Source organism: Panicum hallii, chromosome 2, assembly GCF_002211085.1.
Source record: "Panicum hallii strain FIL2 chromosome 2, PHallii_v3.1, whole genome shotgun sequence".
In the NCBI taxonomy this organism is placed as follows: domain Eukaryota; kingdom Viridiplantae; phylum Streptophyta; class Magnoliopsida; order Poales; family Poaceae; genus Panicum; species Panicum hallii.
The window spans coordinates 46,767,963-46,793,505 of record NC_038043.1 but is presented as its reverse complement, the minus strand read 5'-3'; the positions used below and the strand labels follow the sequence as shown (position 1 = coordinate 46,793,505).

Genomic DNA, 25,543 nt, shown 5'->3' with positions numbered 1-25,543 from the left:
AGGATCCTGCCTCAGTGCCAGAACCGCCTCAACTCCACGCCCCACAAGCCGTCCAGTGCATTCCTTTCACATCGCAGAAATTCACCCGCCGCCAAACGAAAACAGGCAGGAGTGGAGCGCATGCGGTGGCGGTGGCGGCGGCGGCCCCGTGGCAGCCATGGAGTTCTCAGCGCCGCTGTGCAGGAGAGCAGTGACATATTGACATCGAGGATTAGAACAAGATTGTTAATTCGTTAAAATTGCAACTGTTCCGTCAGTAATCTTGCTACAGAAAGGCGGGATGTTTCAGATATGGAATGGATAGTCATGGAAACGAGCAGAAGCAGAGAAGACCATGGAGATCCAGCTGGCTGAAGAAATCTCGGAAAGATGGGAAAATAGGAAACGGAAAAAAAGACAAAATATGGGAGGTCATACGAAATCATGAGACATTCTGCAAACATATGGGGAAATTTCTCAGGATGGACACTGCAGGGGACAATTCTGCATGTCTGAAACTTGGTAACAACATAACATTTGAAAGCCTGAAACTTGATAAGGATGATAAGACTCTGCTGCCATTCATGTGCAGCTACAAAGAGTAGTGACAGCGAGCATTGCCAAACGAACAACAATTTGTTTTACCGACACTGACAGCATTTGGTCCGCAAGCTAGCTGCGAAAAGATGAGAAATACTTTTTCAGACCAGGAATGAACGTTCACGGGAACGAACGGCCAAAGAGAAGGCGGTGGTGATCAGATACAACACGGCCATCTCTCTCTTCATACACAGTCATGGCCTTTGCAGTCTTCGAAAGATGATGAAGATAGAAGAATGTGACAAAGATATGCACTTGTGTTGTTTACAGGAGATATTCTGAAACTTGATATGGAAATACTGGGTTGTGCTGCCATCTCCTTATGTGCAGTTACTTATCAGAATATATAAGTGTTAGACCTTACAAATCAGGATTCTCACACTATCAGAACACAGCTGATCTATGCCGTTTCCTCCTGTTTATGAAGGTTTTACATACTGTTCACACACAACAAACATTTTAGCTATTTGCAAAGGAATGATTATCAGGTTGAACCAACAAGTTTCTACCGCCCTATCCAAAACTCATGCTATTTCATGTCAAACAAAAACGGCCATTTTCTCTTAAACAACAGTATTACAGCTGAAAGAAATAATGTTGACTAACAAAAATACATCTCTGATCTAGGCTGGTCTCTTCGGTATCGCCCCCCATCTTCTTGAAGAGGTCCCTGATGTGTGATCCTCAGGTAGCATCTGAAACATGGCCTGCCCAATTGCCCATTGCATATGATCTTCCGGGTTCTGTAGGAAGCTTTTCTGTCTCACTTTCACCCAGTCTGCGTGGTTGTATGCTTTCATCTTGAAAAGAAACTCCTTGATGTCATGAAGAAGAAGCTGCAACGCCAGCCCAAATGGCCACATGGGCCAGAATTAGGCTGCTCTGATGGTAGTGGCAATACAGTGCCGTTCAATGTGGCATGCAGGGGCATGAAGATATTGAGGGCAGAGTAGCGTTCCAAATACTATCTTTCTGTAGGTGGGGGATGTGGCAAATGTCTGAATCTGAATGTTCTCTACATTTTCAAGAGAAGACAGAAAATAAGAAAAACACACAAAATAGAGATACAACAACTGAACTGTCCAGCATATGAAAATTAGACAAAACTAAAGTACTAGTAATAAGATTGCTAATACAGGGAGGAGAATCAAACTACAGCTTCACACAGTTACTTGTAAATTTTGTAACACGACAGGTATGTTCTTTAACCATAAAAAAGAGAGCATAGAAGTAAGGTGCAAGGACTTGGCCTATACGGGATCATTCCAGTAAGAACAGCCTATACTATCCCCATCAGCATATATTGGCACACCGTTCTTACCAGAGTCCCACATCGCCTGGCATGAAACATGATCTAAATGGTTCGTTTTCGAATCGTACATGATCTAGTTGTGCTTAGTGTTTCCAACAGCACAATCTGACAGCATACGGAAGCATCTACTTAGACATGGCCAGAAATGCTGCTGTGAACAAAAAAAAAGATCAATGAACCAGTACCAAAAGTGCATTTTCTATTTCAGCAGCAGAAGCAAGTAGGCAATCCCCAACTTTCCAAATGAAGTAGAAATGAGGGCATTTCTCTCCACTAATCTGCCTTCTGGGATAGGATATAAGAGGGTGAAGGATTTCATTTGCGTCCACCGATCCCATTCCTCAATCAACTCAGCTTGCTTCTCATCGCTCCTCTAAAGAATTTAAATGTTAAGAGAAAGAGGACAAGGACTGGGGAATCACCTCAGGAGGACGAGCGCGAGATATCACGAAAAGACGAGGAGCAGCTCACTATTCGCCGGTCGAAGGCAGCGACGATCTGCCCTCAAAACCCTTAACGACGGAGTAGGAGCGAGAGCCGCGGGAAGAGGAGATCCGGTGGCAAAGGGGCAGGGAGATATGGGATTCCATCCGCCTGCGACGAGGCGGCCATCGCCGGAGCAGACACTGGGAAGAAAGGCGGCAGGGAGACGAGACGGGACTGTTTGGCAAATAATTGAGACCCCACAGGGGTCTATATGTAAATAATCGGATCGCGATCGAAATCAGGGGTGTTTATGTAAATATTCGGATCGCGATTATTAATCGCGATCCAATTCAGGGGGGTATATGGAAAGTTTAAGGGGCGATATGTAAAATGAGAATTCAAATTAGGGAGGTTTCTGAATAAACATTGCGTCGCTTTCTGCTCGCTGCCGACCTCACCACGCCGGCCATGACGGCTCGCCGGCTCCGGCCACCATCCCCCGAGGAGCTCGCCTAACTGGTAGATCACTCGTTCCGCTGTCGGCGAACCCCCCGCCCCCAAACGAGAAGAAGTCAGGGACTTGGGGACTTGGGGAGATCGGAGATGGCGGCGGCGTCCTTGGAGCTCTCGGCGCCGCAGTGCAGCGCAACTGCAAAGAGTCACAGAGCAGTCCACCCAATACTGTTAGTTCGTTATTAAATGGAACGATTCTTTCACCAATCCCAAGAACATTTGATAAGTAAGATAGTTGCAGAAAGGCGAGATTTCTTCAGACAAGGAGTTCGCAGTGCATTCATGGAGAAGAATAGCAGCAGAGAAGACGATGTCCAGATTCCTACAAGAAGTAATGATATTTTGTATAAAACAAAAACTCCTGTTTCAGCGTGAACAACAGTATTGCAGCTAATTGAAATACTGTTGACTAACAAAGCTAACCTCTGATCTATTTTGATCTCAAGCATCCAACAGGAAGTAAGAATTTGAACTTGTTTGCATTCTTGATCAAATAGGAAGGCAGATGCTGACTTTGGCGCCGGCCTTATCTTCTTGATGAAGAGGTCGTATGAATGTATACTCTTCAGGTAGCATGCCAAATAGGTCCTCTCCATTGCATATGATCTTCTGGATTCTGTTTTAATTTAGCCTCGAACTGTCACAAAAGTCCGATTTTCAACCTTCAACTACAAACGAAATCGGGCAAATTTGGCCTTTCGGGTGGTTTCAAAGGTAGTTTTTTATTTTATAAAAATTAAACATATTCAAATTCAAACAAAAATTCATAAGTAATTTATTTTAAATAAAAAATAAGAAATTGGTATAATTTTTCTAAAAATGTGACGCTCTACTTTTCAGTTATTCGGATTCATTTTTTTTATGTTCATAGTATTTGGTTGCTTGTAGTTATGCCTATTATTTTTGAATAAATAAGATTCAAACAGAGAAATAATAGATAGGTTATATTTTTTAAAAAAAATTATACTAGTTTCATATTTTTCTGATTTAAAATAAATTAATTTTGATTTTTAGATCTAATTAGAATTTTTTAAACTTTAAAGAAAATACAAAACCACCTTTGAAACCACACAAAGGGCCAAATTTGCATGATTTTGATAGTTGGATGATCTATTTTACCCAGTTTTATAGTTGAAGGTTGAAAATCAGACTTTTGTGATAGTCTGATAGTGTAAACCGAACTTTTCCCTTTAGGAAACTTTGCTGTTTCAATTTGTCTGCGTGGCTGTACACCTTCATCTCCAAAACAAACTCCTTGATGTCATGTCTCTGAAGCAGAAACTGCTGTGCCTTCCCGCATCAACCAAATTGTTGTCGTCCACAGGAAATTCAAAGGAGTACGTATAGTTCTTCATTTCAAGATGCATGACTGGTGGTATTCCACACCACCACTTGAGCAAACTGCACGGTCTTGGCTCTAGCCCTCTTTCAGACGGTAAAAATGGGTGACCATGAGCTCGAGCTCGTAATAAATTTTCGATGCTATTCGGCCACACAGGCATCAATTTTAGTCAATCAGAACTGAAATGACAAAGTAATGAGGTGCATCTTAATTTTATAAACCTAGGAAGTTAACAGTACAGGCAAGGAAAATAAGAGTAACTCTGCAGACTATTCAGTTGTGCAGCTGTCTGGTTCTCATATTACAAGGCCCATGGTATCAGCTGAATATGCTGGGAGTTTGCGGTGGTGGCTTCACGCTTTGTGGCCAAGAAAGTTCGGAGTTTGCGCATCATTTTCAGCAGAAAGTAGTGTTGCATAGAGCTAAGACGCTAGGGTAGGCCATGGAGTAGTTTGCAAAGAACAGTAACCGTCCCTCTCGATTCATGTGTTGCCAAAGTTGCACTCTGTTCCATCAGCAGCCCAAACCCGTGCGTAGCAAGCTTTAGCTTAACCTCGATCTCGCCATTACCTTTGGCGTGCTCGCGTGACCGAAGAGGTCAATGTTTGCAAGCTTCCAGCGTCAGTTGCCGACTCCTTGCTTGTCAGAGACGGCTGCATGATTTCAGAGAGGGACATGACCGGGAACCGTTCCATGGAAAACATGGAACTGTTTGCAAGAGGAAAATGTGAGGCGGTCATCTCGCGTGAGCTCCACCAAACCAAACCTCAGTAGTGCTGTTAGCTCAGATCCAACAACCACCGAGCCAACGACAACGGTAAAGCTGAATCTGACCAGATATGAAAGGGAACAAAAAAGGGCACGGTCCAGATGTTCAAAACTTTTTTTTGTTAAAAAACCCTCATCGATTGGGCATTAGCCTAGTACTGTGCTAGTTTACTGTGCAGCTGATGCTACACTGATGAGAGGCATTTGTGATGATCCGTGAAAGCAAGGAGTCCCAGCCACATGACCTGCAGGGGGACAAAACTGGAGATTTTTACTACCGAAAGCAGCACGAAATGATTGGCGAATTCACCTAACGCTCCCTGAACTTTTTTCCAAGGACTTCGATTAAACAAGTACATGATTTGATCTTGTACGAAAAAGATCCCACGAAGAGCACCTAACCCTGGGTACTATATATTTCCTATTTCCTAGCCTGGGAAAGCAAGCAGTAGCACCTAGCTACTAGCTACGCGACCTGTTCTTTCGTAGCAGCAGCTTCACGGTGCCAAGGCCAGCACCTGCTGTGCGGCTGTGATGTGCCATCGAGTAAGGATAAAAATTATTTTTTTTCCCGAGGAGCAATCATAGAGTAGCTGCTAATTGTTTGTAATAGCAGTGTCAAGCTAGTCAAGATACGGTGCATGTGGCTGTTGCTGCAGCGCAGCAAAATCGAGGTCTCTGGTTAGAGTAAGATGGATGCAAATTAAACTAACCGGACATCCTGCCACAAAAATCTCACTTCCAGTGGCAGTAGAGCAAGATCAACTGCATCTCTGTTAGTCCACTCTAGCCTCTAGGGGCTCACCTTAGCAGGCTCCAGGCTGAGTGCATACAATAGCTAGCACACTGATAGATTGCTTGTATCTAATTAGCTTGGCTGAGAAGAGATGACGTTAGGCTGCCTGCCTAGAAATGTTGCATAAGAAGAAAAAATGATAACACATTACCACCATGACATTTATTTGTTACTGCTATTATAGCCCTTACTTTATCTTATTGAGTCTTAATATTCTTTGAAATATATCAATTGAACTTGATACATAATAATCGTGTATTAATAGCATTAGCTAGGTAAATGCCTGCATCCAGCTAGGCTGGCTCCATAGAAACATCCAAAGTCTACGTGTTTGCGGAGCTATGCCAAGAGACCTTTTTTTTTCCATCCTATGAGCCAAGACCCACAAAGGTACTACGTGTAACCAATAATAAGCAAGAGCCCTGGCTGGGACATACGCAAACCAATCACATCCTTGGAAGCCGGGGGAGGTGCTCCCATGGCTGCACCTAGTGTCTTCTACAGTATATATGAAGAGAGTGAGTCACCTAGCACAGCAAGCAATATAAACTAAATCCTCCGAAAATCGCGAGGGAGTGCGGCATTCACTGCCGAGGAGTATGGGCGTCCGAGCCGGTTCTAGGACTCGAACCATCTGGTCCGGAGTCCCCTTTGCCGTCAGTCCATACCCCATACAAATCATGCGAAGCATAATAAACAATTTCATCAACACCGCCGCTCTGCTCAATTTTTGTTTACATAGAAAGAAATGAGAAAAAAAAGAAAACTCTACCACGCACTGGCCTTTCCTAGAAACTCCTGCAGCCCTGTACGCGCCGCCTTTGCAGATCCAGCTATCGTTTTCTGTACGTGATTATATATATTCATTCACGATGCGCATACGTTTCAGCAGCAGCAGCAGCAGCCCCGGCCGGTTTTTTAATTTTTATTATACGCGGAGATCTTCCAAAATCCGGCGTCCAGGACACACGGCCGGAGATCGAGAGCACTGAATGCTGTGCGCGCGCGGCTTTGACGATCGCGGCGGGAGGCGGGAGTGGACGACGGCCCCTCGTTATCTTTCAATCTTTTTTTGTAGACGCCTTGTGCGTACGCGCACGCATCCGCGCCCAGGATGGCGATCGCCAACTCCGGCTTTGCCTTCTTATTCAATTGATCGAGGAGCGAAGCCTCTTGCAGTAAGGTTCAGAACGCATGATTGGTCGCCATCTGCTGCTGCTCTCAGTAAGATTCAGAATGCACTGCATCTGTATACGGAAGCTCTGAATGGGTAGCCACTTAGTAGGGACAGTAAGAGCTCGAGTTCACAACCTCAGACAGACGATATCGATGCGTCCAAATCCAAATTCACATTGCACAATGCAGCGGAGACGGATGGACACTACCGCATCCGGATCGGAAGGCAGGCCCAGACGTGCAAGTCCAGATCGACTGGACCCGTGGATGTGGAACTCATGCCGATCGCCTCGCCTCTCAAAGAAAGAACCGATAAGAGCAGCAGCAAGCAGGAGGGCAAGGAAATTGAAGGGCGCTTGCTATTTGGGGGAGCGAAAGTGATGGCATGCTGGTTTTAGGCAGCTCGATTTTCGTAGCGACTAGCGTTTTGCGCCCGGGGCCGCGGCCTGCTAAACTGAGCGAAGCAATTAGGCGGTGCGTGGCCAGATCCATTCGTTTTCTGCTTCTGACGCGAGAGCTGCTGCCGAGCCCGCCAGCGGCAGCAACCGGGGAACTCGTCCTGAACAAACTGTTTTTTGGGCAAGGTATTGAGAACTGAATATTGACGCACAGGCACGGAAAAATGAATATCGTTTTGGATTTATTTCTTGCTGATTAAATATCCTGTGATTAATATTATTAAATGTACGTAAAATGTACCAAAATTATAACGTTACGAAACTTCCTATGCTGGGGAAAGTCCATTTTACTCCCCCTCACCAGTCACCAATCCACTTTGTCCGTCTAATACCTCTCAATTTACTTCCCAAAACTATTTGAATTGGTCCAATCCACCTCTTACTGAGATTTCTCTTTTTTTTTATTTCTCCACGCACAAGTGGAATTTTAATTTTAAATTTTGCAACGTGACTTATAATATGATGCACTATGCTAGAAAAATACATTAGGAATTTTTCATAAATACTTTTCATTTAGAATTGTATCTCTGTGATCAATTTCGTATTAAATCTTCCTAACCTACGAAAATAACCATGAAAAATTCTTAATATATTTTTTTTAACATAAAGCATCTTGTTCTATATCCACTCACGAAATTTGAACTTAAAATTCAATTTGTTGATGGAGAAAAAAAAGAGAAATATCATTAGAGGTAGATTGGACCAACTAGAATTGTTCGGAGAAGTAAACTGAGCCTAAATTTTGCTCTGTGGGTTAAGCCACAGTTGATGAGGACAGTCTAGACTTTTTTCCAACTATATTAAAAGACACAGTTGAGCCATACTAATTTGAAATCCAAATTGAAATATGAAAAAGGGAAACCGTTGTTTAAAGTTCGAATATAAGCCATGAATAGGAACAACCAATTGCAATCATAAGGTAAGGATCACTTTCACTTGGGTAGTTTTTGGTCAATCCAATTTGCTCCCCAAACTGATTACAGTGCAGATGGATAGCGTTGTTTCGTGTGCTGCTTCGGGTGCTCCGTAGCACGATACCGTGGAATCGCATCCCGCGCAGTTCAAAAGCGTTAACGCTTATTTTTGCCTGCGCTTCTCCCGATTGGCCACCCACCCATCGCTCGCGCCTGCCACTTTGCTCACCGGTTGTTTCCCTTTCCGTTGCCAGATGAGCACCAAACAAAGGTAATCAATTCCATTACCGTTTGCGTTTCCATTCTTCTAACCAAACAGCACCTTATTTGCCTGCAAATAATACATTCTTTTTCTGCGCACGTCATTGTGTCACGAGGAAACGCATGTTCCGAGTGAAAGTCAGTGCACGAATAATCAGTAGTTAGCAACGCAAGATTAATGTTGCTCAATTCGACATAAAAATAAATAAATAATTTTTCCGTCTATTTGGAATACCACATGGTCATATAGACTTTTAGCCAAACCGAGCCCATACTATACTAGCGTGAGGTAGAAATGGAGTGGTATTAAGCTTTGACTAGCGTGAGGCCACAAACTAGAGAGTAGAGAATGGCAATGGCAATTCTTTAAATTTCTTTCACGGTCCGGGTGTAGGCTGTCAACCCGCTGGAGGGCACAGGGGCAGAAACGTCTTCTCCCGAGCCGGAAATCCCGGAGCACTGCCCCCCAATGGTGACCAAGCAGAAACCGTTATTTCCTCGGCCTGCCTGCCGTCCCGTTCCGTTTTGACCGCCCCCTCCAGTCCCTCTCCCCAAGACCCCTTCCTCCTCTTCCGCAGCCGCAGAGGCCCGCGGTAGAACCCTCCGGCGGTAAACCACCGCCGCAAGCATCCCACCGCGCCGGGCGGACGCGGCGTCTCAACCCGACCCAACCGCAGCGGCAGCAGCCAGCCAGGCACCACCGCTCTATAAATCCATCCCCACACCTACCGGCTCCAAGGCCCTCAGCCTCGCTGCTTCGCTTTCCCCAAATCCGCCGCGGACTCCAGAGGTCGGAGGAGAGACGAGACGACCCAAGCAAGACTTCGCCGCGCCTTTGCTTCCTGCGCAATCCTTGCGGCGTGCCGCCCCTTTCTTCCTTTTCTTTCCATGGACAGCGACTACGTTGCCAGCCTGCTCATGGGCCACTCTGCCGCCCCGGGGCTCGACTTCGCCGCGCTGGACGGCTACTTCCTCGACGCGCTCTGCGGCGCCGGCGCCGGCCTGTTCGGGGCGCCCGGGGTCGCGGCGGGGGCCGGAGGCGGCGGGTCCCCGGAGGGGTCCTCGGTGTCGGACCCGGCGTGGGCGCGCGCCCGGGACGGCGGCAATGCCAGGAAGCGGAAGGCGCCTCCAGCCGGTGGCGCCAGCGGGAAAGAAGCCTGCTTGGGCAAGGTGTGGGAAACGACCAGCGCGGAGTGGATTCTTCCTCCACGGACTGGCTTGATTTTAGCTTGCTAGTTTGTGATGCTTTGGTCTCATTCTGAATTCGGGTCTGCAGGCTGGCGAGCCCAAGGGTCCGGACGGGAAGAAGTGCAGAGTGGGCACCGGAGGGAGCCCCGTGAAGCCGAAGGTAGAGGAGGCGACGGCGAGTGACGGCTCTGTTGAAGACAAAGGGCAGAAGAAGGGCAAGGGAAAGAGCGCCAAGCCGCCGGTCGAGCCGCCCAAGGACTACGTCCATGTCCGGGCGCGGCGAGGGCAGGCGACTGACAGCCACAGCCTTGCCGAGAGGGTAAGACACTGCAGTTCCACTAGGTGTCTAGGTTCCTACCATTTGAGCCTTGCAAACAGAATTCTTGTGTTTGGGCTGGAATTCACAATCTTACACTGCTCTTGGTGTCTTAATAGGTCCGAAGAGAGAAGATTAGCCAGAGGATGAAATTTCTTCAGGACCTCGTGCCAGGATGCAACAAGGTATCATCATAGGCTTCTAGGACAGTAAACTGTCGCATCAGAGTGTCAATTGGTACCCATCATTTCGCTAATCTGAGGGAATTCCCTATTTTAGGTGGTTGGCAAGGCACTCATGCTTGACGAGATCATAAACTATGTGCAATCACTTCAGCAGCAAGTCGAGGTGAGGATGCCACTCACATAGTTACACTTGATTGCTGTCAGTCTGGAGCTTAAAATTCTAATCCTTTTTTTCTAACGCTTTCAATTTCAGTTCCTGTCCATGAAGCTTGCGACCGTGAATCCACAACTTGACTTCAGCAACCTTTCTACACTCCTACACAAAGACGTGAGCCTCTGAACTATCTCGTTTTCTGATGCTCTGGATCTATGAACAATCTTCCCTTAACATGTTATTTCCTCGGTTTATTCAGATGTACCAAGCATGTGGGCCTCCAGTGAATTCGGTCTTTCCATTGGAAAGTGCCGGTGCAGCTTTACCATTTTGCAACCAAGCAGATCTTTTCCAGTCCTTTGGTTCGGGTGCTATGGAGGATCAGTGCTCCCTAAGTCTGTTAGACATGGCTCTACCCCACACAACCAACCCACAGTTTGCTTTTCAAAAGCAGGTGATTGTTGCCCGAGGAACCAGCAATCTATATGACCAATGGCTTGGCAATTAATATGAATCGTATCATAATACTGTTGTCCCTGATTTTATTTCCCAGCAAAGGGACTTCCGGGAGGATGGCCTACAGAACTCTTTGCCTATCGTGAGTGAGCAAAGCCAGGAGAATGGGGTTTCAGCACCGAGTTTTGATGGTATGAAATCGTGCATGAATGATTGATGATCCATTGAATTGCACACTTTGGCGATTACCATTTGATTAATAACTGATATGTTGTGACTGATGCAGGTCAGTTACAAGCTGATCAGACAAAGATCGAGTTCTAGTCCCTTTTGATCTTCAAGGTTGATATTTTTGTACATAGGGAGTATGAAGACCTGTGGCAAGTGAAGCTCTCCTAAGCTGACCGTCATTAGAGTTTAGGCCTGCGAACTGATTCATTCCATGATATGCTGGATGTACGGCAACTCAGATTCTTCTCATAGGGATCATATGATCTCGCATGATTAAAGTAGATCGTGTAATAGATATGGTGCAAATATTACATGCACCATCTTCTAAAATTTCTACTAATATGTAAGAACGCTGGCTGGTGTTGGAATGGTACCGTGTACTGTTGCATTTTATCTTAAGACGAAAAATCAACGAATGAGATGTCTCTCCTCAGCTTTTTACAACAGTTATTATGCTCCATGCCTCCATCTTTTTGTTGCAGCTGCGTTTGCCATTTGTATCCAGAGTTCATCATAGTGAATGAAACTGTTGTTCAACTCAAAGGCTGATCAAGTCCGTTCACATTATGAGGCATAGATATATCCTGTATAAACCGCTCTCCAGCTGTTGAAAGGAAAGAAAACAAGAATCTGACAGTACAAAAATTGTTGGAGAAATCGGAAATGAGCAGGCAAGGAGGGCCTTACCAAGCTGACATTTTCACCTCGCCAACGCATCTCCCTTTCAGACGACTCGCGATCGCCGCTCGTCTGCTTGGGTAAATCGTGAATGGCTCTTGCCTGCTGCCAACCGGGCGTCGCTGTCCCCCAATTTCGGTAGGTTAGCCGTCGCTTTTTTTTCTCGGTTCCTGCTGGATCTCATTTCGTGGTACTCGACTGTGCTCCCATCCGTCCACGCCGCAACCGAAGCCCCGGCCGCTTTTGACAAAGCGCCGCTGCCCGTCGTCCATCTTGGGTCAAGCGTGCAGCAGGAATTTTAGCACTAGTCACTGCTCTGCACAGCTCATCCAGAAGAGGCAATTCAGGAAGCTTCACACTCAGCCACCGCGTGCTTCACTGCTCCTTTAGACGTAGATAGAGGCCGAGATATTTCTACTTCATTACCCATAGGGAAAAAATCCTTCAAAATAAGGAACAGAGAGGTGCTTGAATTTTTTTTTAAGAAACAAGTGGGCCAAGCACCTACTGGTTATATATATGTTAAAAGAAAAGTTTACAGGCTTAAAAATAGAAGAAAAAAACTCAAATATCACTAAAACTGTCTAGCCACTCAGTCATACAGATGACGAATAACCGTTGCGAACTCGTGCTTGAAGGTCCCCTTTACAAACTTGCAAAGTTAATGCCCTTGATTTGGAAATGTAGTTCTAACGAGTAATCCAAATGCTCTAGCTATTTGTCCAATAACCATTTTCTTCCACCACTTGGATATTGCTGATACTGGCTTCTAAGCTCTGAAACTGAATGCAAGCCTGAGTTGATACTTGATAGTGGCAGATGGAAGCGCAGGAAGCATTTTCGCGTATAGTAATGCAAAGGCCGCACCAAAGTCTTCGTACTGTCGGCATCAGGATCGGGGCCGTGCTGTCTCCCCATTCTCGTGCCTGATTTCTACGGGGTATCTTAAACAACACGACGTATATATCCTCCGCGCTGGCTCCCGCAAGTAGGTTCCGTGTCGCGCTCGGCCCCCGGCTCTTGCTCCCTGGCGATAGCCATGGATCCCTCCCTGATCGTACAGGGATCGCGCATGCAGGCCTTGTCCTCTTCCCCAGGGAGCGGACGACTCGACCACTACTGCCTGTGGAGAAGAAGAAAAACTGACGGCTGAAAGGCGTACAGCTCACGCGAGAAGATCCTATACGTGAAACGCATTAGTACCGGCGAACAGTGCTTCGAAGACTTGGAAAAGCAGGTGATGCCCCTTTCTTGCAAGAATGACCTGCCTTGATGCTTCAGTGTGCCACTCCACCTGTATTAAATGATAAAAAAGCAGCAACTTGCAGCAATGGAGTTAGCTGAAACTTGCATAACTGCATAAGCGTTTACTCAAAAGGGAGGGTTTTTTGTTTCTTCGGCCGGTTTTCTTCTTCAAAGGTCAATGAATTAGTCCAATGTAGTACACATGCACACACTATTGAAGTGGAGTTGTTCTCGTTTCTGTAATTGGTATTATCTTTATTTCTAAAAAGAAGGTATAGTTATATACACAGTTGAAGCTATCGCATAGTCAGCCCAAATTGGAGTTAAACTGGTCTTACATTAGCGTAGTTTGCTGAAATCTTGTTTCTGACCCTGTCAGTTTTTTCTTGATCAAGTAAAGCTCATCTTAGAACAGTATATACACACTATTGAAGTAGAGTTCTTGTCGTTTCTGGAATTATAATTATATATACAAGTTAAATGGCCTGTGCCTTGATGCTTCAACGTGCCACATACTTGGCCACTACCTGTAAATCAAATGAAAAAAAAATCTTGTGCCGACAATAAACTGATACCACCTGCATAAGCATCTCCTTGTTTGGGGGGGGTTGGGGGGGGGGGGGGGGTTGGGTTGGGTTGGAGGGGACTTGCATGAGCATAGTTTACTGAAATCTTGTTTATGGTTCAGTCAGCCTTGTTTCTCCAATAAAGGTCACTAAATTAATCCAATATGTGCACTGTATATTGAAGTGAAGCTCGTTCTTGTCGTTTCTGTACTTGACACTATCACCTCTAATTTTCTGAAAACATAATTAAACACTATTGAAGTCATCGTTTTCTCATGATTAGTCCGAAGCAGGCACTGTTCAAGTTCTTGTCGCTTCTCCAGTTGTTACGAGTATTACCATCCCTGTTCCCCATGCTTGGATACAGCAAAGCTGCTGGCTTGAACCAGCCCGTCTCCCATTTGACATCTATACCTGTCAGCGTCCGCCCTGTTTGGCGACCTCGACGCGTCCAGCTGTGGCAGAGGGCTTGCAGCGTGCGAAACTGTTTGTGTTTTGTCCAGTCCGTCCGCCGGGAATGCTGCCCCCGATCATGCTCTGTGCAGCCACGCTCCGTCGCATTCTCGGGTGGGATGGCGATGACAGCGCCGTCCCCGTAGTAATCGGCGCGGGGGATCAGGGGCGAGAGCCTGGCAGGCAAGCCGCCGTGGGCGTCGCCGTCCGCTGCCAAACCCGCCGCGATCCGGTCATGATGCCAGCGGCTTGGCGCCATATTGCCGTGAGGCTGAGGCCGAGAGGGCCTGCCCACCACCACCAGTCGCGGCGATCGAACGGGCAGCCGGTGCGACCGGTGGCCGCCGCGGATGGTGGCTGCGGGTGAGTTGGAGCGACAACGATGACGGCCGACGACCGGGCCCCGGATGGCTTGCGGCGCCACAGGATGCGATGCGATCCATGCGAGGCGGCGAGAACTGTAGCGGGCTGCTGGTTGGTGATGGGCGGTCACTGCACACTTGTGCAGTGCGAGATCTGCGGCCACGAACCGGACCGGCCGCCAGACCAAACGGGTGGCCCTCGTCCTGATCGATTCGATCGAGTCAAGCACCGGCCGGGCCGGCCTGTTGAGTCCCCGGCTCGCCATGATGGCGGAGCCCGCGACACGAGTGAATGCCCGATGAGGATCAGGATTATTCTTGCTGCGCCGTCGATCGTATGGTCCTGGCCGATTGACGGACGGAAGAGAAGGGAATGGACGAGGGGGTTATCGTCGTCTCGATGGTCTCTGGTCCGATGCGAGGAAGGGAAGAAGGGTCCTCCATCCGAGCTGAGAGGGAGAGGGGATAAGAGCCCCCGCAATGATGGCGAATCGAATGATTGTTGGAGACGGGCTCGCCGGATTGGCTGGCCGTCCCGATCGGGCAAGATCGCGGGGTCTCCGTGACAGTAACTCGCCCGTGGCTCGCCGCCCGGCGTGTCCCGTGGATTGCTGAGGGCTCCTCCTCAGTCGCGGCCGCGGCGGAGGCGATTGGTGACGGACGATGGACCGCGGCGATCGGCCCGGCGGCCGCCGCCAGGACCGGGAAGGCTTATCTTATCCGGGTGAAACTAACGTCTGGCTCCGTCGCTTCCATGGCGTGGTCCCGGGCCCTGTGGCCGTCGGCTGTCCGCGGCCGGTAACTCTCGGCAGCTACTGCGACGCCACCGTCGGGCCGCGTGTGCGTACTGTACGCGGCGGCGGCCGGCGAGGTGACCGCGTAGTACGATACGATACGAAGGTCGTAGTACGGCAGTACGGCGGCCGGCACACGGCGCAGCACCACGGCGAGACGCAAACGGCGCGAAGTTCAAAAAAAAAAGCGCAAACGGCGCGACCCCTGCGCGTCGCACGGGCCCGCGTTTGGGTGCTTGGAAACAAGCCGCGCTGCTCTATGGACCGTATCTGGGTCTTAATGGGCTGCATCGTGTGCCTGGGCTTATTCTTCACCGGGCGGCATTTGCATACTGCAAAATAATCTCAAAAAAAATTGCATAGTGCAAAAGCTCATGCAAGTAGCTTCACAGATTCATATACCAATATTTGCAACACTCTCTGATCAAAAAACATTAGCGACACATCTCGATCAAAAAATATTTGTGACACATCATGGACGCACAGTAACAAATTTGTACCCAAAACCTGAAGCATGAGGATATCATTGCCACACTTTATGGATGTCAGGTCAAAACTAGATGGGATTCGCCATTCACTCATAGCAAAATTACGTCCACAGAACAAGTCTAATACAAGCATACAAATGGTGGAAAGGTATCTCCAGTCTCAGTACTGTTCTGCGGACAACGCAGTTGCAACTACTGGACATTTCACTCGTCCTCCTGGCTGCGGAGCCTGGCAAGCTTGTTGGTGACCACGATGTCCAGCTGCGCAGCACGCTCGACAATCTCCTTGCGCTTGCGGGTCGAGACGTTGTGGGCAATCTCAGCGCAGTACGTCCTGTTTCGCAGAAGATAGGACGTAAGCAAAGAGGGCATTTGAAAGAGCAACTGCAAGTAATAGCATATTAATAGCAGTAAAACACATTTAAAGAGTAAAAATCATCGGTAACATAAAGTTGGAGACATATTTTAGGGTAACTGAAATGGCCTTCTCACTGGCTCATTGCTATGAGATAGGCACTGTGCCATTTCTGCTGGACTACCCGTCCTACTTGGAGTGTAAACTACCATCCAGTTCAGAGATAAGCTAAGTTGTAGATGAGCTTTCTGGTATGCTTATGATGTAAAATCACAAGTTGTCATCATAAGCCATTAGGTTCAGATGTAAGCTTTCAAAAGGCAGAAGAGAAAAAATCACCTGTTGTGCATCATAAGCAGCTCAAGATCAGAGACATTGTGTACAACAAACTTCTTGAACTTGTTGGGAAGGTAGTGCCTGGTCTTCTTGTCAGAGCCGTATCCAATGTTGGGCATCAAGGTGCATCCCTTGAACTTCCGCCTGACGCGGGAGTCAATACCCTTAGGCCTGCGCCAGCTTGGCTACAGAAACAGAATCAGCAAAATTAAGTCTTTCAACTAAAACCAGCAGCAATGGCTATGCTATATAGAGAGACCCAATGAGAAACATGTGCACGTATTTTTTACAGGATATCTACTTATGCTAGGCACTAGAGGTCATATCCATGACTCCATTCACAGCCCAGAAAAGAGAAAAAAACTGGCATGTTTTAGGCACAGTATAGCACATCTTGAATTCACCAAGTGATAAACGTGGTCTGAAGTAATGGGCATTTGCTACACTGGTCTGGTACAGTTTTTAAATAATCCAAAGCTACAGAAATAGTGGCATTACATCAGTGTAAACTAATCGACTTCGGCAAACAAGAGGGACTTGGTCTCTTCACAGTTTCTAGATTACATGGTTGCACTAACCAAAGGAGGATTCCTAGAATCAGGAAAGCTTCTATGGCAATACCTGCTTCAAAAACTAAGCTTACATTTCAGATTGCTAGTGAAAGATTGTAAATCTAACACAAGCTAACGAACTGCTACTAGCAACTTCCATACCAAAATCTGGCAAAACAATTCAAATCAGTAGTATACACGTCGAAACAACGTGAACTACATGACCACATTCTTCCGGTGGTGAGACTAGAGCAGGCTAGCTAGCAGGCGGCCAGTGGATCAACGAAGCAGCAAATGCTCGGTGAACAAGGCTTCCCGCAACAAGAGAATGGGCACAGCGTGTACCTTGAGGCACTTGTAGCGGTCGAGGTGGGGCCTCTTGAACTGCTTGACCCGCTTCTTCACGATCTTCTGCGTCAGCAGCGGCACCGCCATCTACATGAGCACGAGGTCCCACGAGCAATTAAGCACCAGCCAGCCACGAATGCGGAACGAGAGGAAGATTAGAGAGCGCCATGGACGGAGACACGAAGAGGTTGGAGGAGGCACCTTTACGAACCCTGCGGCGATGTGACGGTGCGAGCGAGAACGGCGGCGGCGGCGGCGGCGGGCGGCGGGCGGCGTGTGCGAGAGCAGAGGAGAGGGTCTTATGGCTCCGAGATAACCCTAGGAGTGGTGGGCTCGGACCTTCTGGGCCGCTGCCACTTCACGGCTAGCATTTTTTTCCGGTTGAGTGATTCCGGGACTGATTCCAAGGTGGGCCGTAAAATATTGCGATCCAATAGACATTTCAGTTGAGTGGATTACGAACCGTGGGCTCGGACCTTGCTCTATTGATCTTTGTAATGCACCCACCGATATTGGTAATCTTGTGCAAATCTCAGAGGAAAGGGATTCAATAGTTGATGACATTCTTTTTGTAGCCTTGTATCTTGAATTGTAGCTCTTTCTCAATGAGTCCTTCACTTTCTTTAGAGAACATACGAAATGTTTCAGATGCAAAGAGCTGAGATTTGGTTTTCATTAAAAAACATCGTGGTTGCAGTCATCAATAACTATGATCTATTGAACTACTTCATGGACTGCCTGTTTGTAGCCGGAAACTTGATCTGGCCAAGCTGATGCCCCCAAAAATAGTTGACGTCCATCAGTGGCAGCTCTATTTCGACCCCACAAAGAATAGAGCCATCTGCAACAATCTCATTGACCAAGGATACATAACGCAAATGGTATCGAAGTGCAACAGTTTGTAGCAGGGATACAATCACACAAATGACGTGCCAATTACGAACATATTGCTTGGGCAAAATTGGATCTACACTACTAAAAGAACCAATCTTTAGATATACACCATTAAAAGAACTATCTTTAGATATATACCATCAAAAGATGACATGTATTAGCATCTTAGCACATCCGTGAACTCCACGTTATCTATGACCATGATACCTTAAGAGTGCTTGATTAAGCTGGCTTCGAGCGAGCGATTGGAGGCACGGTCGCGGACGAGGACCGCGCTCCCGCCGCCGCAGCAGCAGCAGCATCCGCACGCCGCGGCGTCCGCCCCGCGACGGGAGGCACGGTCGCCGCGGAGCCGGAGCCAGCGCCGGCCGCGCGGGGGGAGAGGGTGTCCCTGATGGCGCTGCTGGAGCGGACGGAGCAGCAGTGGGCGGCCCGCGCCGCCGGCGGGCACTGGAAGCGCGTGGACGCGGAGGACGAGGCGCCGGCGGAGGAGAAGGAGAAGGAGAAGGGCGGCGGCGGGGGCGTGGGCGGTCGGTGCTGCGTGTGCGTAGCGCGGGGCAAGGGCGCCGCCTTCATCCCCTGCGGCCACACCTTCTGCCGCGCCTGCGCCCGCGAGCTCCGCGCCGGCCGCGGCCGCTGCCCGCTCTGCAACGCCACCATCCGCGAGGTCCTCAACCTCTTCTGACCCGCCGCCCCTCCGCCGCATTCCTCCGTCCGCCGCCGCCGGCGACGGCTGTTCGTTCTCTCCGCAAGAACACACCTTTCCATCGTTTTCGCACCGGTTGGTCCCGGATTCATCGTTCATGCTCCAAGCTGGAACCCGACCATTCCTTCGATCACAGAAACCTTGCAGTGTAGATAATTTTTTCCGTTTCGTTCTTGCTCTCCCTCCTCCTCGGAACCGAAGATAGATTCAACAGCACACTTGTACTGTCATCGTAGCGGATGCAGCATTCAATCCTGCGATCCCCATCTCCAGGACGGACATCGTATCCATCACGAGTAATTTGTACTAGTGGTCCGGAATGGTCCCCATCTCCTGGTCCCGTTCGGTTGCATGAGAATGGTCCGGAACTGTTCCTACTCCTTCAATAATTTATACTAGTGTAGAACTGTTCCTGGCCTGGAATGGCCCGGAACGGGATAACCGAACGGGCCTTAAGAGTGCTTCCTGCGTGGGTAATTGAAATCCTCGAACCGAGCTTCTGTACAGTGCTAGAACTGTATCTCTTCAAGACAACAAAAAAACCTGAGCTTCCTTGCGACTCCTGCCTGTTGCTCCACCGCAGCTACTGGTTCGTCTCTTTGATCCACCTTGCGAATGCACTCAATGCTCCGCCTCACGTTATTTCCTTTTGGGGATCCTATCGTCCCAACACAGAATCAAAGCAACACAAAGTCAGGAGAGTACCACTGCTCCTGCTCCATACCTCCATAAGAAGGTGAGGCGCTGATGCCGTTGAGCAGCAAAATGCCAGCTCGAAGGCGGCGGCAACAGGCAAATGGAAATGGAGCAGGGAGGGAGGAGTTGGCAGCTGCTGCAGGGAGCGCGCTGCCGGGGGAGGCCACATGGGAGACACGCCGCCTGCTGCCGGGGAGCTCGCCGCTGGTCGCATGCTTCTTCGTATGACATCCTTTGTTCGGTTAGAATGCTGAGCAGGGTTGACGTGTTTTTAGCCCAAGGACAAACTCGGAACTTAATAAATATTGGATAGGCCAAAAGAAATGAAACTAACGATTAGAGCAACGGAAACAAACGGAATGTTAGATACCTATAATATTACCATCTTTCAATGCTATAGGTCTAAAGTCAATTCTTTTAATGTTAGATACCTAAAACATTACCAGCTTCCCTGCGACTCCTTTGATCTGGAATAAAATACGAAAGAGGAAGGGCAAACCAAAAGAAATTAAAACAAAACTGGAAATTGTGCCTGCCATTGGTCCTTACCTTAATCAGCCCGTTGCCTCCGCTTGTTGGCTGCTGATTCTATGCAGTCAAGGCATGACCTTCATGTGCAATTAATTGCAGCTGTGTCCAGACCAAGAAGCAGCCTGAAGAGGCCAATTAAGTAGAAGGCACAACTGAAACAAAAACATGGATGAAGCCGTTTTTGGTAAAAGTTCAAGAATCCATGCATGTCATGAATAGCCATCAGGAAATCTTTGCATGCATGAACACCCATTCTTAATCGAGTGATTAGCAGTTCTCCTCCTTGTCTTTGGACAGAATTAATTTCCCGTTTGAGCAGGGGATGGAAACAAAATTGGAACCAGTAGATGCATGAATCGGCCTTTTGGGGGAAGAAACAATGGCGAGAGAAGCCAAGGTGAGCTCAGCTTCTGTTATGCATGTCGGATTGCTGACGACCGTGCCATAGAAGAGGCAAATACTTACGCGAAACAATACGATGCAGCAGTTTAATTTGGAGGCAGGCTTACCCTCCGAGCCCCATGGAGATGGCGCCGGCGGCGACCTCCGCGAGCCCCGCGGTGAGCACGAGCGCGGAGGATGCGTTGGCGCCGGAGAGCCCCGCGGCGAGCGCGAAGGGCACGGTGAGGCCGTCGGAGACGCCGATGATGATGTCCCGGACCACCTCGCCGGCCGTGAAGTGCTTCTCGGTGTGCTCCTCCAGCAGCAGCCGCTGCCTCTCCTCGTCCTGCACGAACGTGTTGCCGCCGTTCAGCGCCATCTCACCCCCAATGCAAAGTCTCCACGCAAATCGCCGGTGCGGCTCGCTGCTTGATTAAGCTGGCTTCGAGCGAGCGATTGGTGCGGGCAGCGGTGTTTGTGCTGGGACGCTGCGAGGTTTTCGGCTTTATAGGGGCAGCGGTGTCTGCGGAATGGGCAGAGTTGGGGGATTTATAGGAAACATGAAAGAAGGCTTTCGGTTCTGTTTGCTGAGCTGGGGGCTTTCTGTTTGCTGAGCTGGGATGCTGAGTTGGGGGCTTTCTGTTTGCTGAGCTGGGAGGAGGTTTTATAGGAAAATATGAAAGAAGGCTTTCGGCTTTCTGCTTGCGTACATCGCTGCTGAAGACAGCACCAGTCACCAGTGGCAGGCTGCTGCCAGGCTTCTGAGTGCAGAGCTGCTACTCCAAGTAAAATCTCTGGACATGAGCTTTCGAGCTCGAGCGTGCAGTCACTGATGGCCGTCGCACGTTACTCCAATCTTTAGGCAGATTGCGGCGGCGTATGGAACTGTGTGTGATTGTGCAAGTTGGTAACTTGCAAAGACGGCAAATCGCATGCTACAAATATCTGCAAAATACCAGGTCACGAGGCTACTTATGTCGTAATATTTAAAATGTAAGAATTTTGTACGAAATATTCTTACAAGACAGAAGAATTCTACAAATTTCTCAATTCAGAAATTCCATTCATCTGCTCTTAAGGGAAGCCGCGTTATGCCCCTGGCTAGATGGGTGGTTGAACTGCTTGCCCATCTGGCTGCTGCATGGGGGCTCCAGAGATCCCCATGGCTCATCACTACTCCATCACTCACAGCGTTCAGATGGAGATCGCCCCCGTATGCAGGGAAGCAAAGCGTCGCCCTCTGCAGATACAGTTCGATCCTTGCATCCACGCCGCCACCCCCACCATGTCTCCCCTCCACGCATCCGATCGATCTCCGCCTGCGCCCCTTCCATGCGTTCTACTTCTAAGAACGTTGGGAACCCATACTTGGGATGAATTGGATCGGTGTTTACTACACCAGTACTACTGCAGCAGCGCGAGCAAATCCTTTTCTTAATGGACGCGCTAATCAAAGAGTTTTGGAAACTACGTTCCCGTACCTCAACAGAAGGAAAAAAAAAGGATTGCGATGGCCGGCACGACCTGGCCTGCAGTCGTTGTCGCCGTGCAGTTCCCACAGAAGACTGAAAAACTCCCGGTTTGCGATACAAGGAAGGAAAGGTCTTCCTTTCAGAACAATGCTCATGACATACATAGGCCTGGAAAGCTGGAGCACTTCATCGAAGATGCCATCACACGCTGCTGCAGACGATGGCTACCCCGCGTGTTCTTCGGACTACGATCCAAACACAGTTCAGAGAAAAGATGGCGCCTCCGAATACTCAAAGCGGTGAGGAATGGAGGTGTTCCTCTTGGCTTTTCCCCTTGATACTAGGGCGCGACCCCTCTCCATTTGGGCGGCGCTGCGTGCACATCTCGGAGATCGACTTGGCGGCCGCCAAGATCTGCTCGGCGTGATTCCAGTTTCCAAGAGATCTGTTCTGCAGGAAACACGAAAGAAGGCTTTCGGCTTTCTGCTTGCGTACATCGCTGCTGAAGACAGCACCAGTCACCAGTGGCAGGCTGCTGCCAGGCTTCTGAGTGCAGAGCTGCTACTCCAAGTAAAATCTCTGGACATGAGCTTTCGAGCTCGAGCGTGCAGTCACTGATGGCCGTCGCACGTTACTCCAATCTTTAGGCAGATTGCCGCACGCTCCTCGACGTCATCCGCGACGCGGACGAGGACCGCGCTCCCGCCGCCGCAGCAGCAGCAGCATCCGCACGCCGCGGCGTCTGCCCCGCGACGGGAGGCACGGTCGCCGCGGAGCCGGAGCCAGCGCCGGCCGCGCGGGGGAGAGGGTGTCCCTGATGGCGCTGCTGGAGCGGACGGAGCAGCAGTGGGCGGCCCGCGCCGCCGGCGGGCACTGGAAGCGCGTGGACGCTGAGGACGAGGCGCCGGTGGAGGAGAAGGAGAAGGAGAAGGGCGGCGGCGGGGGCGTGGGCGGTCGGTGCTGCGTGTGCGTAGCGCGGGGCAAGGGCGCCGCCTTCATCCCCTGCGGCCACACCTTCTGCCGCGCCTGCGCCCGCGAGCTCCGCGCCGGCCGCGGCCGCTGCCCGCTCTGCAACGCCACCATCCGCGAGGTCCTCAACCTCTTCTGACCCGCCGCCCCTCCGCCGCATTCCTCCGTCCGCCGCCGCCGGCGACGGCTGTTCGTTCTCTCCGCAAGAACACACCTTTCCATCGTTTTCGCACCGGTTGGTCCCGGATTCATCGTTCATGCTCCAAGCTGGAACCCGACCATTCCTTCGATCACAGAAACCTTGCAGTGTAGATAATTTTTTCCGTTTCGTTCTTGCTCTCCCTCCTCCTCGGAACCGAAGATAGATTCAACAGCACACTTGTACTGTCATCGTAGCGGATGCAGCATTCAATCCTGCGATCCCCATCTCCAGGACGGACATCGTATCCATCACGAGTAATTTGTACTAGTGGTCCGGAATGGTCCCCATCTCCTGGTCCCGTTCGGTTGCATGAGAATGGTCCGGAACTGTTCCTACTCCTTCAATAATTTATACTAGTGTGGAACTGTTCCTGGCCTGGAATGGTCCGGAACGGGATAACCGAACGGGCCTTAAGAGTGCTTCCTGCGTGGGTAATTGAAATCCTCGAACCGAGCTTCTGTACAGTGCTAGAACTGTATCTCTTCAAGACAACAAAAAAACCTGAGCTTCCTTGCGACTCCTGCCTGTTGCTCCACCGCAGCTACTGGTTCGTCTCTTTGATCCACCTTGCGAATGCACTCAATGCTCCGCCTCACGTTATTTCCTTTTGGGGATCCTATCGTCCCAACACAGAATCAAAGCAACACAAAGTCAGGAGAGTACCACTGCTCCTGCTCCATACCTCCATAAGAAGGTGAGGCGCTGATGCCGTTGAGCAGCAAAATGCCAGCTCGAAGGCGGCGGCAACAGGCAAATGGAAATGGAGCAGGGAGGGAGGAGTTGGCAGCTGCTGCAGGGAGCGCGCTGCCGGGGGAGGCCACATGGGAGACACGCCGCCTGCTGCCGGGGAGCTCGCCGCTGGTCGCATGCTTCTTCGTATGACATCCTTTGTTCGGTTAGAATGCTGAGCAGGGTTGACGTGTTTTTAGCCCAAGGACAAACTCGGAACTTAATAAATATTGGATAGGCCAAAAGAAATGAAACTAACGATTAGAGCAACGGAAACAAACGGAATGTTAGATACCTATAATATTACCATCTTTCAATGCTATAGGTCTAAAGTCAATTCTTTTAATGTTAGATACTTAAAACATTACCAGCTTCCCTGCGACTCCTTTGATCTGGAATAAAATACGAAAGAGGAAGGGCAAACCAAAAGAAATTAAAACAAAACTGGAAATTGTGCCTGCCATTGGTCCTTACCTTAATCAGCCCGTTGCCTCCGCTTGTTGGCTGCTGATTCTATGCAGTCAAGGCATGACCTTCATGTGCAATTAATTGCAGCTGTGTCCAGACCAAGAAGCAGCCTGAAGAGGCCAATTAAGTAGAAGGCACAACTGAAACCTGCAAGTAACAGGTAATAACCGTGAACAAAGTATTTTGCATGGATGAAATGAGAACGAAGAAGAAGATTGAACCTTAGTCTTCTAGCTTTCTTTCTTTATTTTATAGTTTTTTTCTTGTATTTTCAAAATTCTATTTTGAAGTTTAGAGTTTAAGAACTCTTGTAACTCTTGGCTATATATATCTCGTGGATATAGAGGCCGGATCGTCCTTTATGTAAAAACAGGTAATAACCGTAACTAATTTCCAAAGAGCCTGCAGAAACAACTGAATCATCAGCTAACCACAGTCCTCGTCTTCTCTCAAGGCACGTCATCACTTATCTGGCACTACGCGTTCCATTTCAGTAGACTACATTTCAACTGAAAATCCTCTTTATTCCCTGGTTCTCTTCTCCCTCTCTGATTTACCTTCTAGCATGCCTGATGGATATTGATTTACTAATTAACTGGAAGGCAAATAATAATGAATCAAGGATGTCATATGGATTCACTCTTAGTAGCAAAACAATATAATAGCTTGTACTATTGAAAATTTCAATGTCATATGCAGGAAGATGACTACACTCCCTTGACTGTGCCCATACATTATCTTTAGGTAATTATCGAATTCTTGAGAAAAGATGCATGTGTACAGTATGATGTATGAACTCCTCACTCCAGAAACTCTAGCTACAAAACTTTACCCCCAGAATATTGACCAATGAAGAAAACATTTCAGTTGAGTACTGTAATACCAATATAGCAAGGTATGTCATTCATATTACTAATGAAACATTACGAATGCAACACTAAAAATGTATGCCATTCAAAAGCCATATAGCAATGTACAAAATTACACAACTCCAGGTCATCTAAGCAGTAAGCAATTGCAATCGTTAGACGCCATATCATGCCTAACATGTACTTTTCTATCAGTATTAGCAGGGAAGAACAAACGTAATCGTTATGTGTTATCATTTCTCTATCATAATATGTTCTTCCCACAATTGAACTTCAAAAAATTGCACTCAGCAATCAGCATGAGCTTTCTATATCACTAAAAGAATGCAAATACAGAACAGTAAGCACCTATATCCCTTCAGCAAAATTGTGGTC

General features: G+C 48.6%; 3 protein-coding genes across 3 annotated transcripts; 2 read left to right on the top strand and 1 right to left on the bottom strand.

The window, feature by feature from the left end:
- Positions 1 to 9,101: 9,101 nt before the first annotated feature.
- Positions 9,102 to 11,521, top strand: LOC112883588 (transcription factor BHLH089-like). Its single transcript, XM_025948911.1, has 8 exons — positions 9,102 to 9,715; positions 9,822 to 10,052; positions 10,169 to 10,234; positions 10,329 to 10,397; positions 10,488 to 10,562; positions 10,648 to 10,842; positions 10,942 to 11,035; positions 11,131 to 11,521. Exons 1-8 carry the CDS (start codon positions 9,434 to 9,436, stop codon positions 11,166 to 11,168), a joined length of 1,050 nt encoding a protein of 349 aa, XP_025804696.1. The 5' UTR covers positions 9,102 to 9,433; the 3' UTR covers positions 11,169 to 11,521.
- A 4,129-nt stretch (positions 11,522 to 15,650) lies between these two features.
- On the bottom strand, positions 15,651 to 17,596 carry LOC112881590 (60S ribosomal protein L32-1-like). The gene is made up of 4 exons (XM_025946358.1): positions 17,453 to 17,596; positions 17,249 to 17,338; positions 16,356 to 16,537; positions 15,651 to 15,995 (listed from the first exon to the last, which is right to left on the bottom strand). Exons 2-4 carry the CDS (start codon positions 17,336 to 17,338, stop codon positions 15,866 to 15,868), a joined length of 402 nt encoding a protein of 133 aa, XP_025802143.1. The 5' UTR covers positions 17,453 to 17,596; the 3' UTR covers positions 15,651 to 15,865.
- LOC112881150 (E3 ubiquitin-protein ligase TRIM33-like) lies at positions 17,419 to 23,395 on the top strand. Its single transcript, XM_025945843.1, has 4 exons — positions 17,419 to 17,527; positions 18,373 to 18,812; positions 20,582 to 20,767; positions 22,857 to 23,395. Exons 1-4 carry the CDS (start codon positions 17,419 to 17,421, stop codon positions 23,037 to 23,039), a joined length of 918 nt encoding a protein of 305 aa, XP_025801628.1. The 3' UTR covers positions 23,040 to 23,395.
- Positions 23,396 to 25,543: the final 2,148 nt, after the last annotated feature.